The sequence below is a fragment of the Triticum urartu genome, chromosome 2 (genome assembly GCF_003073215.2).
Source record: "Triticum urartu cultivar G1812 chromosome 2, Tu2.1, whole genome shotgun sequence".
NCBI classification, from domain to species: Eukaryota; Viridiplantae; Streptophyta; class Magnoliopsida; order Poales; family Poaceae; genus Triticum; species Triticum urartu.
This window is the reverse complement of record NC_053023.1, coordinates 17,424,800-17,443,106: the sequence shown is the minus strand read 5'-3', so window position 1 is coordinate 17,443,106 and position 18,307 is coordinate 17,424,800. Positions and strand designations below refer to the sequence as shown.

Here is an 18,307-nt window from a genome sequence, read left to right as displayed (position 1 = left end):
ATAAAGTTATTATTTATTTCCTTATATCATGACAAATGTTTATTATTCATGCTAGAATTGTATTAACCGGAAACATAATACATGTGCGAATACATAGACAAACAGAGTGTCACTAGTATGCCTTTACTTGACTAGCCCGATGATCAAAGATGGTTATGTTTCCTAGCCATAGACATGAGTTGTCATTTGATTAACGGGATCACATCATTAGGAGAATGATGTGATTGACATGACCCATTCCGTTAGCTTAGCACCCGATCGTTTAATATGTTGCTATTGCTTTCTTCATGACTTATACATGTTCCTATGACTATGAGATTATGCAACTCCCGTTTACCAGAGGAACACTTTGTGTGCTACCAAACGTCACAACATAACTGGGTGATTATAAAGGTGCTCTACAGGTGTCTCCGAAGGTACTTGTTGGGTTGGCGTATTTCGAGATTAGGATTTGTCACTCCGATTGTCGGAAAGGTATCTCTGGGCCCACTCGGTAATGCACATCATTTAAGCCTTGCAAGCATTGCAACTAATGAGTTAGTTGCGAGATGATGTATTACGGAACGAGTAAAGAGACTTGTCGGTAACGAGATTGAACTAGGTATTGAGATACCGATGATCGAATCTCGGGCAAGTAATATACCGATGACAAATGGAACAACGTATGTTGTTACGCGGTTTGACCGATAAAGATCTTCGTAGAATATGTGGGAGCCAATATGAGCATCCAGGTTCCGCTATTGGTTATTGACCGGAGACGTGTCTCGGTCATGTCTACATAGTTCTCGAACCCGTAGGGTCCGCACGCTTAAAGTTTTGATGATGTACCGAAGGTAGTTCGGAGTCCCGGATGAGATCGGGGACATAACGAGGAGTCTCGAAATGGTTGAGATGAAAAGATCGATATATTGGACGACTATATTCGGACATCGGAAAGGTTCCGAGTGATTCGGGTATTTTTCGGAGTACCGGGGAGTTACGGGAATACGGGAAAGAAGTATTGGGCCTTAATGGGCCTTAGTGGGAAGGAGAGGCAGCAGCCAGGAGGTGGCGCGCGCCCCTCCCAAGCCCAATCCGAATTGGACAAAGGGTTTGGGGCGCGGCCCCCCTCTCCCTTCTTTCTCCTCTTCCCCCCTTTCCCCCCTTCTCCTAGTTGGACTAGGAAAGGAGGAAACCTACTCCAACTAGGAGTAGGAATCCTACTCCTTCGGCGCGCCCCTCCTAGGGCCGGCCTCCTCCTCCCTTGCTCCTTTATATACGGGGGCAGGGGGCACCCCATAGACACAACAATTGATCAGTTGATCTTTTAGCCGTGTGCGGTGCCCTCCTCCACCATAGTCCACCTCGATAATACTGTAGCGGTGCTTAGGCGAAGCCCTGCGTCGGTAGAACATCAACATCGTCACCACGCCATCGTGCTGACGAAACTCTCCCTCAAAACTAGGCTGGATCGGAGTTCGACGGACGTCATCGGGCTGAACGTGTGCTGAACTCGGAGGTGCCGTGCATTCGGTACTTGATCGGTCGGATCGTGAAGACGTAGGACTACATCAACCACGTTGTGCTAACGCTTTCGCTTTGGTCTATGAGGGTACGTGGACACACTCTCCCCTCTCGTTGCTATGCATCACCATGATCTTGCGTGTGCGTAGGAATTTTTTTGAAATTACTACATTGCCCAATAGTGGCATCCGAGCCAGGTTTTATGCGTTGATGTTATGTGCATGAGTAGAACACAAGTGAGTTGTGGGCGATATAAGTCATACTGCTTACCAGCATGTCATACTTTGGTTCGGCGGTATTGTTGGATGAAGCGGCCCGGACCGACATTACGCGTACGCTGACGCGAGACTGGTTCTACCGACGTGCTTTGCACATAGGTGGCTGGCGGGTGTCAGTTTCTCCAACTTTAGTTGAACCGAGTGTGGCTACGCCGGTCCTTGCGAAGGTTAAAACAACACCAACTTGACAAACTATCGTTGTGGTTTTTGAAGCGTAGGTAAGAACGATTCTTGCTAAGCCCGTAGCAGCCACGTAAAACTTGCAACAACAAAGTAGAGAACGTCTAACTTGTTTTTGCAGGGCATGTTGTGATGTGATATGGTCAAGACATGATGCTAAATTTTATTGTATGAGATGATCATATTTTATAACCGAGTTATCGGCAACTGGCAGAAGCCATATGGTTGTCGCTTTATTGTATGCAATGCAATCGCCCTGTAATGCTTTACTTTATCACTAAGCGGTAGCGATAGTCGTAGAAGCATAAGATTGGCGAGACGACAACGATGCTACGATGGAGATCAAGGTGTCGCGCCGGTGACGATGGTGATCATGGAGGTGCTTCGGAGATGGAGATCACAAGCACAAGATGATGATGGCCATATCATATCACTTATATTGATTGCATGTGATGTTTATCTTTTATGCATCTTATTTTGCTTTGATTGACGGTAGCATTATAAGATGATCTCTCACTAAATTTCAAGATAAAAGTGTTCTCCCTGAGTATGCACCGTTGCCAAAGTTCGTCGTGCCCAGACACCACGTGATGATCGGGTGTGATAAGCTCTACGTCCATCTACAACGGGTGCAAGCCAGTTTTGCACACACAGAATACTCAGGTTAAACTTGACGAGCCTAGCATATGCAGATATGGCCTCGGAACACTGAGACCGAAAGGTCGAGCTTGAATCATATAGTAGATATGATCAACATAGTGATGTTCACCATTGAAAACTACTCCATTTCACGTGATGATCGATTATGGTTTAGTTGATTTGGATCACATGATCACTTAGATGATTAGAGGGATGTCTATCTAAGTGGGAGTTCTTAAGTAATATGATTAATTGAACTTTAATTTATCATGAACTTAGTCCTGGTAGTATTAGCATATCTATGTTGTAGATCAATTGCTCGCGTTTAGCTCCCCTATTTTATTTTTGATATGTTCCTAGAGAAAACTAAGTTGAAAGATGTTAGTAGCAATGATGCGGATTGGATCTGTGATCTGAGGTTTATCCTCATTGCTGCACAGAAGAATTATGTCCTTGATGCACCGCTAGGTGACAGACCTATTGCAGGAACAGATGCAGACGTTATGAACGTTTGGCTAGCTAGCTCAATATGATGACTACTTGATAGTTTAGTGCACCATGCTAAACGGCTTAGAATCGGGACTTCAAAAATGTTTTGAACGTCATGGACCATATGAGATGTTCCAGGAGTTGAAGTTAATGTTTCAAGGAAATACCCGAGTTGTGAGATATGAAGTCTCCAACAAGTTCTATAGCTAAAAGATGGAGGAGAATAGCTCAAGCAGTGAGCATGTGCTCAGATTGTCTGGGTACTACAATCGCTTGAATCAAGTGGGAGTTAATCTTCCAGATAAGATAGTGATTGACAGAGTTCTCTAGTCACTATCACCAAGTTACTAGAACTTCGTGATGAACTATAATATGCAAGCGATAAACGGAAATGATTCCCAAGCTCTTCGTGATGCTGAAATCGACGAAGGTAGAAATCAAGAAAAGCATCAAGTGTTGATGATTGACAAGACCACTAGTTTCAAAAAAAGGGCAAAGAAGAAGGGGAACTTCAAGAAGAACGGCAAGCAAGTTGCTACTCAAGTGAAGAAGCCCAAGTCTGTACCTAAACCTGAGATTAAGTGCTTCTACTGCAAAGGGACTAGTCACTGGAAGCGGAAATGCCCCAAGTATTTGGCGGATAAGAAGGATGGCAAAGTGAACAAAGGTATATTTGATATACAAATTATTGATGTGTATTTTACTAGTGTTCGTAGCAATCCGTCGGTATTTGATACTGGTTCAGTTGCTAAGAGTAGTAACTCAAAACGGGAGTTGCAGAATGAACATAGACTAGTTAAGGGTGAAGTGACGATGTGTGTTGGAAGTGGTTCCAAGATTGATATGATCATCATCGCACGCTCCCTACACTTTCGGGATTAGTGTTGAACCTAAATAAGTGTTATTTGGTGTTTGCATTGAGCATGAATATGATTTGATCATGTTTATTGCAATACAATTATTCATTTAAGTTAGAGAATAATTGTTGTTCTATTTACATGAATAAAACCTTCTATGGTCATACACCCAATGAAAATGGTTTTTTGGATCTCGGTCATAGTGATACACATATCCATAATATTGAAGCCAAAAGATGCAAAGTTAATAATGATAGTGTAACTCATTTGTGGCACTGCCGTTTAGGTCATATTGGTGTAAAGCGCATGAAGAAACTCCATGCTGATGGGATTTTGGAATCATTTGATTATGAATCACTTGATGCTTGCGAACCATGCCTTATGGGCAAGATGACTAAAGACTCCGTTCTCCGGAACAATGGAGCGAGCAACTGACTTATTGGAAATAATACATACTGATGTATGCGATCCGATGAGTGTTGAGGCTCGCGACGGGTATCGTTATTTTCTAACCTTCACAGATGATTTGAGCAGATATGGGTATATCTACTTGATGAAACATAAGTCTGAAACATTTGAAAAGTTCAAAGAATTTCAGAGTGAAGTGGAGAATCATCGTAACAAGAAAATAAAAGTTTCTACGATAAGATCGCATAGATGAAATATTTGAGTTACGAGTTTGGCCTTTAGTTAAAACAATGTGAAATAGTTTCACTACTCACGCCACCTGGAACACCACAGTATAATGGTGTGTTCGAACATCATAACCGTACTTTATTAGATATGGTGCAATCTATGATGTCTCTTACCGATCTACCACTATCGTTTGGGGTTATGCATTAGAGACAGCTGCATTCATGTTAAATAGTGCACCATCTAAATCCGTTGAGACGACACCGTATGAACTATGGTTTGGCAAGAAACCTAAGTTGTCGTTTCTTAAAGTTTGAGGTTGCAATGCTTATGTGAAAAAGTTTCAACCTGATAAGCTCAAACCCAAATCGGAGAAGTGCGTCTTCATAGGATACCCAAAAGAAAATGTTGGGTACTCCTTCTATCACAGATCCGAAGGCAAGATATTCGTTGCTGAGAATGGATCCTTTCTAGAGAAGGAGTTTCTCTCGAAAGAAGTGAGTGGGAGGAAAGTAGAACTTGATGAGGTAACTGTACCCGCTCCCTAATTGGAAAGTAATTCATCGCAGAAACCGGTTTCTGTGACGCCTACACCAATTAGTGAGGAAGTTGTTACTGAACCTCGTATAGAGATAGATCAAAACGCTTGATATGTTTTTTCAATGAGTACATACCTTGACAAGATTTTGAAGTAGTTCAAAATGGAACAATCAAAGAAATAGTTCTTGCCTGTGTTACAAGGTGTGAAATTGAGTAAGGCTCAAAGCCCGACCACAGCAGAAGATAGAAAGAGAATGAAAGTCATTCCCTATGCCTCAGCCATAGGTTCTATAAAGTATGCCATGCTATGTACGAGATCTATTGTATACCCTACACTGATTTTGGCAAGGGAGTACAATAGTGATCTAGGAGTAGATCACTGGACAGCGGTCAAAATTATCCTTAGTGGAATAAGGATATGTTTCTCGATTATGGAGGTGACAAAAGGTTCGTCGTAAAAAGGGTTACGTCGATACAAGTTTTGGCACTGATCCAGATGACTCTAAGTCTTCATCTGGATATATATTAAAAGTGGGAGCAATTAGCTAAAGTAGCTTCGTGCAGAGCATTGTAGACATAGAAATTTGCAAAATACATACGGATCTGAATATGGCAGACCTGTTGACTAAACTTCTCTCACAAGCAAAACATGATCACACCTTAGTACTCTTTGGGTGTTAATCACATAGCGATGTGAACTAGATTATTGACTCTAGTAAACCCTTTGGGTGTTGGTCACATGACGATGTGAACTATGGGTGTTAATCACATGATGATGTGAACTATTGATGTTAAATCACATGGCGATGTGATCTAGATTATTGACTCTAGTGCAAGTGGGAGACTGAAGGAAATATGCCCTAGAGGAAATAATAAAGTTATTATTTATTTCCTTATATCATGATAAATGTTTATTATTCATGCTAGAATTGTATTAACCGGAAACATAATACATGTGTGAATACATAGACAAACAGAGTGTCACTAGTATGCCTCTACTTGACTAGCTCGTTGATCAAAGATGGTTATGTTTCCTAGCCATAGACATGAGTTGTCATTTGATTAACGGGATCACATCATTAGGAGAATGATGTGATTGACATGACCCATTCCATCATCTTAGCACCCGATCATTTAGTATGTTGCTATTGCTTTCTTCATTACTTATACATGTTCCTATGACTATGAGATTATGCAACTCCCGTTTACCAGAGGAACACTTTGTGTGCTACCAAACGTCACAACGTAACTGGGTGATTATAAAGGTGCTCTACAAGTGTCTCCGAAGGTACTTGTTGGGTTGGCGTATTTCGAGATTAGGATTTGTCACTCCGATTGTCGGAGAGGTATCTCTGGGCCCACTCGGTAATGCACATCATTTAAGCCTTGCAAGCATTGCAACTAATGAGTTAGTTGCGAGATGATGTATTACGGAACGAGTAAAGGGACTTGCCGGTAACGAGATTGAACTAGGTATTGAGATACCGACGATCGAATCTCGGGCAAGTAACATACCGATGACAAATGGAACAACGTATGTTGTTATGCGGTTTGACTGATAAAGATCTTCGTAGAATATGTGGGAGCCAATATGAGCATCCAAGTTCCTCTATTGGTTACTGACCGGAGACGTGTCTCGGTCATGTCTACATAGTTCTCGAACCCGTAGGGTCCGCACGCTTAAAGTTTCGATGACGGTTATATTATGAGTTTATGAGTTTTGATGTACCGAAGGTAGTCCGGAGTCCCGGATGAGATCGGGGACATGACGAGGAGTCTCGAAATGGTCGAGACGTAAAGATCGATATATTGGACGACTATATTCGGACATCGGAAAGGTTCTGAGTGATTCGGGTATTTTTCGGAGTACCGGGGAGTTACGGGAATACGGGAAAGAAGTATTGGGCCTTAATGGGCCTTAGTGGGAAGGAGAGGCAGCAGCCAGGAGGTGGCGCGCGCCCCTCCCAAGCCTAGTCCGAATTGGACAACCTCTTCCCCCCTTTCCCCCCTTCTCCTAGTTGGACTAGAAAAGGAGGAAACCTACTCCAACTACGAGTAGGAATCCTACTCATTTGGCGCGCCCGTCCTAGGGACGGCCTCCTCCTCCCTTGATCCTTTATATACGGGGGCAGGGGGGCACCCCATAGACACAACAATTGATCAGTTGATCTTTTAGCCGTGTGCGGTGCCCCCCTCCACCATAGTCCACCTCGATAATACTGTAGCGGTGCTTAGGCGAAGCCCTGCGTCGGTAGAACATCAACATCGTCACCACGCCGTCGTGCTGACGAAACTCTCCCTCAACACTCGGCTGGATCGGAGTTCGAGGGACGTCATCGGGCTGAACGTGTGCTGAACTCGGAGGTGCCGTGCGTTCGGTACTTGATCGGTCGGATCATGAAGACGTACGACTACATCAACCACGTTGTGCTAACGCTTCCGTTTTCGGTCTACGAGGGTACGTGGACACACTCTCCCCTCTCGTTGCTATGCATCACCATGATCTTGCGTGTGCGTAGGAATTTTTTGGAAATTACTACGTTTCCCAACAGATTGGTCTTTGAACACAAAGTATAGTGACACGGTGACATCTTGTGCTAGATGTTTCGATGAAGATTGTCCATGGAGGATACAAACTCCAAGTTGAAGGGTCATAATACTTTCATGGTATGGAGTTAACTTTGTATCACAATTTATGTGAGTTGTGTTGAACTACTATGTGATGTTATGTTGAACTATTATGTCGTTGTTATTGTTTTAAAATGTTGTCAAAATCCTGCTGAAATGGGAGGAAATGTGAAAGAACATCTAGGGTCTAATGTACATGTTTAATGTATAAAAATGTTTAGCCTGACATGTGATGATTGCCAAACATCACCCACAAAAAGCAAAGAAATGGCTTCACTGAATATATTTACTGTTGGGGAATGTAGCATAAATTCAAAATTTTCCTACGTGTCACCAAGATCAATCTATGGAGTCATCTAGCAACGAGGGAGGAGTGGATCTACATACCCTTGTAGATCGCGCGCGGAAGCGTTCAAGAGAACGGGGTTGATGGAGTTGTACTCGTCGTGATTCAAATCACCGATGATCCTAGCGCCGAACGGACGGCACCTCTGCGTTCAACACACGTACGGAACGGAGACGTCTCCCATGCCTTGATCCAGCAAGGAGGAGGGAGAGGTTGATGGAGATCCAGCAGCACGATGGCGTGGTGGAAGTAGCGGGATTCCAACAGGGCTTCGTTAAGCGCTGCGGGAGGAGGAAGATGTGTCACGGGAGGGAGAGGGAGGCACCAGGCCTTAGATTGGTTTGCTCCTCCTTTCCCCCCACTATATATAGGGCCAAGAGAGAGGGGGAGGTGCAGCCCTTGCCCCTTCCTCCAAGGAAGGGTGCGGCCAAGGGTGGGGAGGAGTCCATCCTCCCCAAGGCACCTCGGAGGTGCCTTCCCCTTTTAGGACTCTCCCCTTTTTTTCTCTCTTGGCGCATGGGCCTCTTGGGGCTGGTGCCCTTGGCCCATATAGGCCAAGGCACACCCCTTACAGCCCATGTGGCCCCCCGGGGCCGGTGGCCCCACCCGGTGGACCCCCGGGACCCTTCCGGCGGTCCCGGTACAATATCGATGACCCCGAAACTTGTCCCGATGGCCGAAATAGCACTTCCTATATATAATTCTTTACCTCCGAACCATTCCGGAACTCCTCGTGACGTCCGGGATCTCATCCGGGACTCCGAACAACTTTCGGGTTACCGCATACTAATATCTCTATAACCCTAGCGTCACCGAACCTTAAGTGTGTAGACCCTACGGGTTCGGGAGACATGCAGACATGACCGAGACGTTCTCCGGTCAATAACCAACAGCGGGATCTGGATACCCATGTTGGCTCCCACATGTTCCACGATGATCTCATCGGATGAACCACGATGTCAAGGACTTAATCAATCCCGTATACAATTCCCTTTGTCTATCGGTATGTTACTTGCCCGAGATTCGATCGTCGGAATCCAATACCTAGTTCAATCTCGTTACCGGCAAGTCTCTTTACTCGTTCCGTAACACATCATCCCGTGATCAACTCCTTGGTCACATTGCGCATATGATGATGTCCTACCGAGTGGGCCCAGAGATACCTCTCCGCTTACACGGAGTGACAAATCCCAGTCTCGATTCGTGCCAACCCAACAGACACTTTTGGAGATACCTGTAATGTACCTTTATAGCCACCCAGTTACGTTGTGACGTTTGGCACACCCAAAGCACTCCTACGGTATCCGGGAGTTGCACAATCTCATGGTCTAAGGAAATGATACTTGACATTAGAAAAGCTTTAGCATACGAACTACACGATCTAGTGCTATGCTTAGGATTGGGTCTTGTCCAACACATCATTCTCCTAATGATGTGATCCCGTTATCAACGACATCCAATGTCCATGGTTAGGAAACCGTAACCATCTATTGATCAACGAGCTAGTCAACTAGAGGCTTACTAGGGACATGGTGTTGTCTATGTATCCACACATGTATCTGAGTTTCCTATCAATACAATTATAGCATGGATAATAAACGATTATCATGAACAAGGAAATATAATAATAACCAATTTATTATTGCCTCTAGGGCATATTTCCAACATTTACTTTTCTTCTATTTTAGTGATCTTGTGAAGCTATTTCCGAGTCTTAAGGAAATACACACTATTGAAGGGGACGTTGAAGGTGGAAGAGAATATGCTCAGTGCTCCATTCCATCCTCTTGTCGTCCAAGGCCAAAAAGATTGAGCCTATAGCCTATCATTCTTCTTCTTTGATTTATTGTCTCTCTTGTAGTTGAGATCGCTGGCACTTTTGCCCCGGAGTCTCTCGATGTACATCTTGTCCCAGAGTATCGAGAGTTTGCTCCGGACATTTCTATAGTGAAGTCACTACTTCCATCCTGGAATATCAGGGCTTCGAGGTGACGCCCAAACACTGTCTGGTGCTTCCTCGGGTTGAAGTGGATATTACCCAATATTGGGCTTCAAGCAGGATGACCTGAATTCAGAATTAGGAGAAAACCGAGGTGGTTTTCTCAAGAATGTGTTGCACCCCCCACGTGCCCTCTATCATCCTTCTGAGTGACATTCGTCCCACCTAAACCACTCGCAAGCTGACTCAGGGTGTCATGCTTGCAATGTGGACTAAAATGAGCACAATTCATGAGTTTTTTTGCGAGAAAAGGCTAAAATGTCATATATTAAGTAGCCCAAACCATTACAAAAACACCCTATAGAAACTTAAAATAATACATCCAAATCTTTGGGGGTGTCGAAGTTTCCTACCTCCTGCATCCATTGACGACCCACCGTGAGGAAAACTCGTTGTCGTCTCTCCAGGCCTCTGTCTTAACATAGCAAACTTGTTTGAACTCGTCCTATTTGCCACCACCGGGCGGCAAATTGTCGATGCAATGCCCGCAGTGGAGCCAGTTGGGCCGACATCTTTTCTCGCTGCATCTTCTTTCTTCTGTAGGGATTTGCTTATGGTTTTCTCAGTGTTTTTAGTGGTTTCATTTCGTTTTTGTTTTGATTCCTTTTTCTTTGTTGTTTTTATTTTTTCATTTTTGTTTTTTCTGCTCTTTTTCGTGTATTATACAAAAAGTTCACCATGTATTACAAAAATGTTCATCATATATTAAGAAAATCTTCACCCAATATTATAAAAAGGTTCACCGTCCATTATAAAGAAAATGTTCATCATGTATAAAAAAAATTCAACGTATATCACAAAAATGTTCAATGTATATCAAAAAATTGTTTGATATACAAAAAGTTCACCATATTAAAAAAATGTTTATCGTATATTACAAAAAGTTTAGCATGCATTATTAAATTATTCATTGTATATTAGGAAAAGTTGAATCTTTGTTTCAAGAAGTTTGAAATAAAAAACAGGTTGAAAACCAGGTTTGATACACTAAACCGGTTGCTACAGTGAAACAGGGTGCTACATTATTCAATTGCTACAGTCCATTTCTGTTCGCTGCATCCGATTGGGTCGGCCTAGTTGGCATGCACTCTATGTGAGTCCATTTCAAATGGATGAGGGCATCCATTTGTGGTGGACTCACATAGTGGCTACAACTAGTGGCTCAAGAATGTGTTTCGTTGCTGATGTAGACAAGACGGCACCAGTGGCTACGATCTCCTTAGCGATCGTCGCCCAAAAAAGAAAACGCCGGAGATGGTCTATTGAACGCCACAGTTCTGGTCTAAGAATCAATGTTTCTCAAGGTCTTGTACCGGCAGTGCATTTTGCTCGTTTCTTAGGTGGGATACTCACCATCGTAATCTTTAGAGGTTCTAAGTAGAATTTATTCTTTTTTTTTTGTGAAAAGTAGAATTACTCTTACTCTTACTTTTATTTCTACACTGATTGATTTTTTTTCTACAAAAATACACTGATTGATAATAATCATTCATTTATTGTAACTACATCCAGGCACTCCATCTTGCAACATACATATATGGATTTTACTCAGATATTTTAGAGGCACGGTTTTTTTTACGGAAGCAGCCAAGGGACTACTAAAAAATTAATAAAAAAATGGTGAACTTTTTGGCGGAAAGGGCGGGGAGCTCCCGCATTGCATTATAGAAAGGGAAAGAGAGTTGATCCAGTTAATAAGAGATACCGGACCCAAAAACGAAACAAACCCGATTAATTAAGAAAACCGGTGAAGACCACACATATATAATGGTGAACTTATGGATGAATTTTACAGATAAAATTTCCAGACCTCTCTGCACCACCCTAACCTCCCCAATCCCTTTCTAAACACAAACTGTAATGTCAGCCTGTAAAACTAATGCATAAAAACCATCAGCAATCCGTAGCATTGCTGTTAAATTAATGGTCGAAAGCAGTTACATAAAAAGTGAGCCTGAAACACGTAGGCTTCAGACACATTACACGTGGACCTTAAAAGCTAGGAGTAGTGAATATTTCTGAACCGCACATGAAGCAAACTTACATAACATACAAATATGTTTCCAGACACCCACTAGGACGTATACATATAAATGCAATACATAAACATATGCATACATGTGCATGACCAAACGCATACATAGAAATTAAATAAACTCCAAACGACTCAGGGTAGTACGCAGCATCTCCAGACGGCCCGAAGAAGCCACCGACCGACCGACCGACCAAATTGAGTAGAAGCAGAACATCTTCATCCGCACCGCTCGATAGATTGCCTCACTTGTTGGCCACCTCGCCGTCCTCGAAGATCTCGTCGCCGTCGCAGTCGCGGATGTCGTCGACGTGCTCCACGATGACGACGTGGACGCCGGGGTCCCTGACGGCGCAGCTGCCGGCGAGGAGCACCGAGTTGTTCACCGCCTGGTAGTTGCTGTTGGTGTAGGCGGCCACCTGCACCTCCTCCTCCTCCTCGCCCTCCTCCTCCTGCTCACCGCCGGCCTCGACGACGACCAGGTCCTCCGCGTCCATGGTCGCGCCGTCGTTCTCCCCCGCCAGCGTGATGACGGTGGTCTTGCCCTCGTCGCCGGTGCCGAGGGCGGTGGCGAGGTGGTCGTTGAGGTCGGTGATGGCGTTGCTCACCTCGGAGGCCGCGTTGGTGCTGTTGTTGGAAGCCATGGCAGCGGCGGCGGCGGTGGTTGTTAAGCTAGGTGGAGAGAAATGGGGTGGCTGGCTAGCAATGGAGGCTGATGGATCGGTGGATGGATTGATTGGTGGGAGTAGCACGCCCATGGTGGGATGCATATATAGCAGAGGAGAGGAGCAGAGGAGGGTAGCTTGCGTGCGTGGGGAGGGGAGGAATGGAATGGCAGGAGCTGCAAGCGATTCGAGGCTTGAGGACGCGGGCAAAGGATCCATGGATTGTTTTCTCGGTCGATCAGGTGAGTTCAGATCGATGGACATGCCGCCACTCGTCGTCAAGTGACTTGGGATCAAAGCAAAGGATTGTTCTCTCTGCTTCCGCCGCTGCTTGATCTGGGCTTCAGTTGAGCCCAGCCTGCTTAATTAGTACAGTAAGTAGTAGCCCAGCCCAGCTCTGTTTGACTGGGCTTCGTGGGATCTGCTCAGGTGGGCGCTGTCGGGCGCCCGCGGCGACTATTTGTCGCTTTAAGCGAGGCGAGAGGGGAACTCTCGCTGAGTTTTTCCTCCACCTGCGTCATATTGGACCGGCCCATTGGTGCGCGCGTAGGGATTAAAAATATAGGAGAGAAAATGGGAGAACCAGGGTTTGATCCCTGATCTCCAGGCCGCGATCGGGTGCTGCTAGCAACTCCGCCTAGGATCCAAACGCATATATGGGATTGGCTGTGCCTGTCATAGCTGAGTGTTCCCTCTTGGCACTGGATTTTGCTAGTATCACCTTTGATCATTGCAGCAGAGAGGCCAATGCGGTGGCGGATGCATTAGCTAAACACTGGATTAATTCTAGCAAGTCTGAAGTGCGGGAAATCATCCCTGGCTTTATTCTTCATCAATATGTAAACGATCTGGCTATCATTTGATGAATAAAGTTATTATGTTACAAAAAACTCCACCTAGGATCCCCCTAGTGGTAAGTTGTAGGGCGCATCCTACTTGAGGCTATTCGATCCAGTTTTTTTTTTCTGATTTCTTTTCTTTTTTAATTTTTTCTTCTCCATTTTTTCATTATTTCTTGCATTTTATTTCTTCATTTTTCTTGCATTTTGTTTTCTTTCCACTTTTTGTTTGGTTTCTTTTTCTTCTCCTTTTTTTCTTATGTTTGTTTTCGTTTCCACTCTACATTTTCGTGTGTGTCAAAAACATTTTTTTAATAAGTGATCAATAGTTTTTGTATACACGTTTAACATTGTCCGAATGCTTATTCAATATTTTTACAAATACTTGTTCAAAATTTTAGTACTTATTCAACATTTTTCAAATACCCATTCAACATTTTCAAATACTCGTTCAACATCTTTTAATAATTATTCAACATTTTTTTCAAATACTTACTCAACATATTCAAGTATTTCTTCAACATTTTTCATATACCCGTTCAATTTTTAATACTTATTCAACATTTTCAAATACTTGTTCGACATTTTTAATACTTTTTCAACATTTTTAATACTTTTTCAACATTTTTTTAATTATTGTTCAACATTTTCCAAATAATTGTTCAACATTTTTCAAATGCTTTATTAACATTTTTATATACATGATCAAGAAATTTCATCATTTTTTTAATACATAGTAAACATTTTTATATACACATTCAACATTTTTCAAAGCATGATTAACATTTAAAAATATATTATGAGAAGTATATTTTTGTAATATATATATATATATATATATATATATATAGAATATTTAAGTGCAAGTACAACTAAAACTGGGATAAAAACATAAAAGAAAAGGAGGCAGTGTACCTACTGCGAACTGGCCGGGCCATATCGGCATGCGCGTCAGCGAGTCAGATGACTTGACTCGCTTAATGCAAGGTATAGCGGTGCCCATCCAGCGAGGCTGCTTTAGGATGCAAAAACGGCCGAATCAACAGTTGTTATGTATCAGATGACATGCTCACCATAAAGGTGGTTGCTTGTACGAAATTGCATAGTAGCACTCGACGACTATGCACACTGGAATCTACTCCATCAATTCTCATCGGGATCCGCAATCCATATATTAGCTGATTTGTATTCAAAGTTTCTTAGTCAAGTATTTGTCGGGCACTGCTCTGTATGTCTGTACCACAGTCCATGCGCTTTTCTGTCCTTGAGGGTGATCTTTCTGACACATGTGGTTGAGCTAGCCTCAACGGCTATCTCCCCAACCACCCATCAGTCTTTAATACACAGGCTCCTCCCCAACGGCATGAAGTCCTTAGTCCTTTATCCCCAAATAACGGGCTATGTATTTCTAATATGTGTAATCTTGTTTTATGTCAATCATCCCCCGAGCTTGCTCCTTCGTACCCGAAATACCTATTTGGAATTTTAATAACAAATGAACTCATTAATGCACATACAAATTGCAGACAAAGTCACGCATGGCAATAATTTCTAAACCTCGAACTCACACTTAAAAGTTTGCGTTCGACCTCCATCCAATTTCCACTGATAGACTATTTCACTTATCACAAATCGTACTTACCGAAGTAACCCGAAGTAACAAACATTTTCACCGACCCAACTTTATCTCCATATCGTTTTGTTCACACCATGCAATTAAGTCAGTGTATAAAAGTCCTACAACCAATCAATGCAAGTAGAAAGCACAGACAAATTCAATATACTTGGTCCAATCAATGCAAGCAGAAGCACAGACAAATTCAATATATTTGGTCCCACCGCGCATCAAATCTAGCAGTGCGCCACTATACTAGAACAACCACACATGCTTTCCATCTTCACTTATAAACAGCCAAAAATATCTCACCGCCCTAGAACCCAACACACATACCACCACGCGCCAGTCCTACAGCCCAGACAAACAAAAGAAATCTCCAAGCATATCCCCCATGCGGATCAAACCATAGTTACATCCGTAAGAAATCATGTACTCCCTCTGTAAACTAATATAAGAGCGTTTAGATTACTACTTTAGTGATCTAAACATTCTTATATTAGTTTACGGAGGAAGTAGAAGACAGCGCGGTTACCTTCCATTGCCGTTGATCTGGCGAAGGAATCATCTCGGCTCGCGAAGATATAGAACGACTCCAATTTTTAGCTAATAAGTGGATGGCGCCAAACCACACCACACTAAATATCCTCTTTGTAGAATGTTTGGAAGAAGAACAGTTCGCTCGCCCGAGAGTTATCCTGCTTCTGCTCAGATCTATCAATGGAGTCTGAGCCGGGTCGGAGGTAATTAGGGGAGGTAGGTGACGGAGGATTGAATTAATTAGCCACGCCCCCTGCTCTGCTATTGTTCCCCTTGCAACTATATTAAATGCTGAAGGGAGTTAGGTGACGGAGGATTGAATTAATTAGCCACGCCCCCTGCTCTGCTATTGCTCCCCTTGCAACTATATTAAATGCTGAAGCACAGGTACGCATTGTTGACTTGTACGCCGGGGTCACGTATTAACCGACAACAAAAATTTCCTTCGAAGTTGCACATATCCCGAGATAGCAGGGGAGCGGACGTGATTTTGGTGGGGCGCGTCGCCGAGTGCTCTTAGTCCACTTCCGTTGCTTGTACTGATAGTTAAAACAGAAAGTTCCCGTGTAGCTCAGACTACATGGAACCTCTTATCATCAACCCTTAAGCCTTACTTTGAGATCCGTATTCTTCAACTAACTTATAACAAGAAGATTTCTTTTTTTTTTGTTTCTCTCAAAATGAAACAACATATGAACTTCAAACTTTGCAGATCGAACAAACATTAGAGCATCAATGTGTGAAAAAACTTTCAGATTTTTTGGTCTGATATAAATATACAAATTGAGATTTTGTTTGACTAAAAATATTATTTTAAGTATTTAAAATGCATGAAAAAATCTGAAATTTTTTTCTCACATTGTAGTTAGAGTGTATTGTTGTTCTGCAAAATTTAAAATTTATATGTTGTGTCGTTTGAGAGAAACAAAAAAAATGTGTTTGTACGGATCGCGATGCAGAAATAGATGGCAAAGATATGTGTATCATGTAGCTAGTCAAAATGGTATTCCTATTGACAAACTTGCTAGCTTCATTCAGTCGGAGTTTGATCAGCGCAGTGAGGTTCCAAACCCGTCTTTTGCTGCTTGCGAGCTCCGTGTTAGTCATAGATCGATTCTATGGAGTACAACATCCTAATTCATCTGGACTCGGTTGAGGATTTCTCCTCTGTGCAAAATGACCCTCCTTTCACCGCTTGGACAACGACAATTTTGACTTTGAGGACTCCCCAAGATCGCCTACTTCGCCCTCCAGCCTGTAGTGTTTCCCTTTTCATTTGCGAGGGGGATTGCAGATGGTTCCAGATATGGCAGGACAAGACATCTAGATCATGTAGTTCTAAACCTCGCAGATGATCATTCATGGCGTCTTCCTGCAATGACATGAAAACCTAGAGGTTCTAAGGTTGAAGATGACTCTTGGGGTCAGGGCATCTCCAAGACGGACCCACAAACCCTCCGCATTCCTTTAGACCGCGCTATCCGGACCGCGTAATCCATCCAACGCAGACCTGTATCGGCCCGCAACGCGGTCTGGACGTGATTTCTCCCACAAACATGAGACAAAAGAGCTTTGTGGGAGTCTGGATCGATCCCAATCCCTCTTCCGACCGTCCTGGCCCACCAAACACTCCCCCCTCCCACGCGTGCATCCCCCCTTGGCGTCAGCTACCCGCATTCATGCCGCTATAGAGCGCGCCGCTCAACATTGAAGACAGCTCAGGGCTGGCACGACCTCTCATTGCCTCCGCCATTGAAGCGGCGTGACAGCCAAGGGCCTCGCCCGCTGCACGCTCGGCTGAACACGCCTCCTCGCCGCATTCATACGCCTCCATTTAACCCCGCATGCAAGCCAAGAAACCTACTCCAACCATACGTTCGTTCATGAGCGGCCCGACATTAAACGCAACACCGACCGAACTCCTCCGTACGCCCTCTGTTTAAATGAGGCCAGACGCCGGGCAAGAACCACCCCCCCACCCCGCCGCCGCTCCCCCATCTCCTCCTTCACCACTACTCCAATGTCTTTCGAAGAGCAGTTCTCCGGCATACAAGCCGGCTGGGTGGCCCGTCGAGCCCACCGGATACGAGCGAGGCAGTTCGCTGCTCCAGCTCCCGCACCTGACCCGACGGAGCAAGTTGCCGTCCCAAGCCGCCGCGTGGTTCAGCAACTCGCCACTCCAGGCCAACTCAATGAGGAGTGACGAGTTGCTCCATCCCGACACGACAGGGAGCATGCGGCACGGGCATCGCCGTGTCCAGTGCCTGCGACAACGCCATCCACCGTCGACACATGCGCAGAGAAAGAAGCCAGCTGCGCGGATGTGGACAAGGTGGCGGCTAGCATGTTCGAGCCCTCCACCATCATCGAGGAGAAGTAGAACACAGGAGGCCGCCGCCGCTTGGGTCCTAGGAAGGGCACCGCCGGTTACCCGACCAGTTCTCCTTTATCTCAGACCATCATGGGCACCTGCCTAAGCTCCACAGAAGCACCCTTCCCCTCTGGCTAAAGTGCCCTCTTTGCC

General features: G+C 44.2%; 1 protein-coding gene across 1 annotated transcript; it reads right to left on the bottom strand.

Moving 5' to 3' along the window:
* Window positions 1-12,080: 12,080 nt before the first annotated feature.
* LOC125540702 lies at window positions 12,081-12,882 on the bottom strand. The gene has a single exon (XM_048704288.1). The coding sequence runs from the start codon at window positions 12,880-12,882 to the stop codon at window positions 12,370-12,372; it is 513 nt and encodes a 170-aa protein (XP_048560245.1). The 3' UTR covers window positions 12,081-12,369.
* Window positions 12,883-18,307: the final 5,425 nt, after the last annotated feature.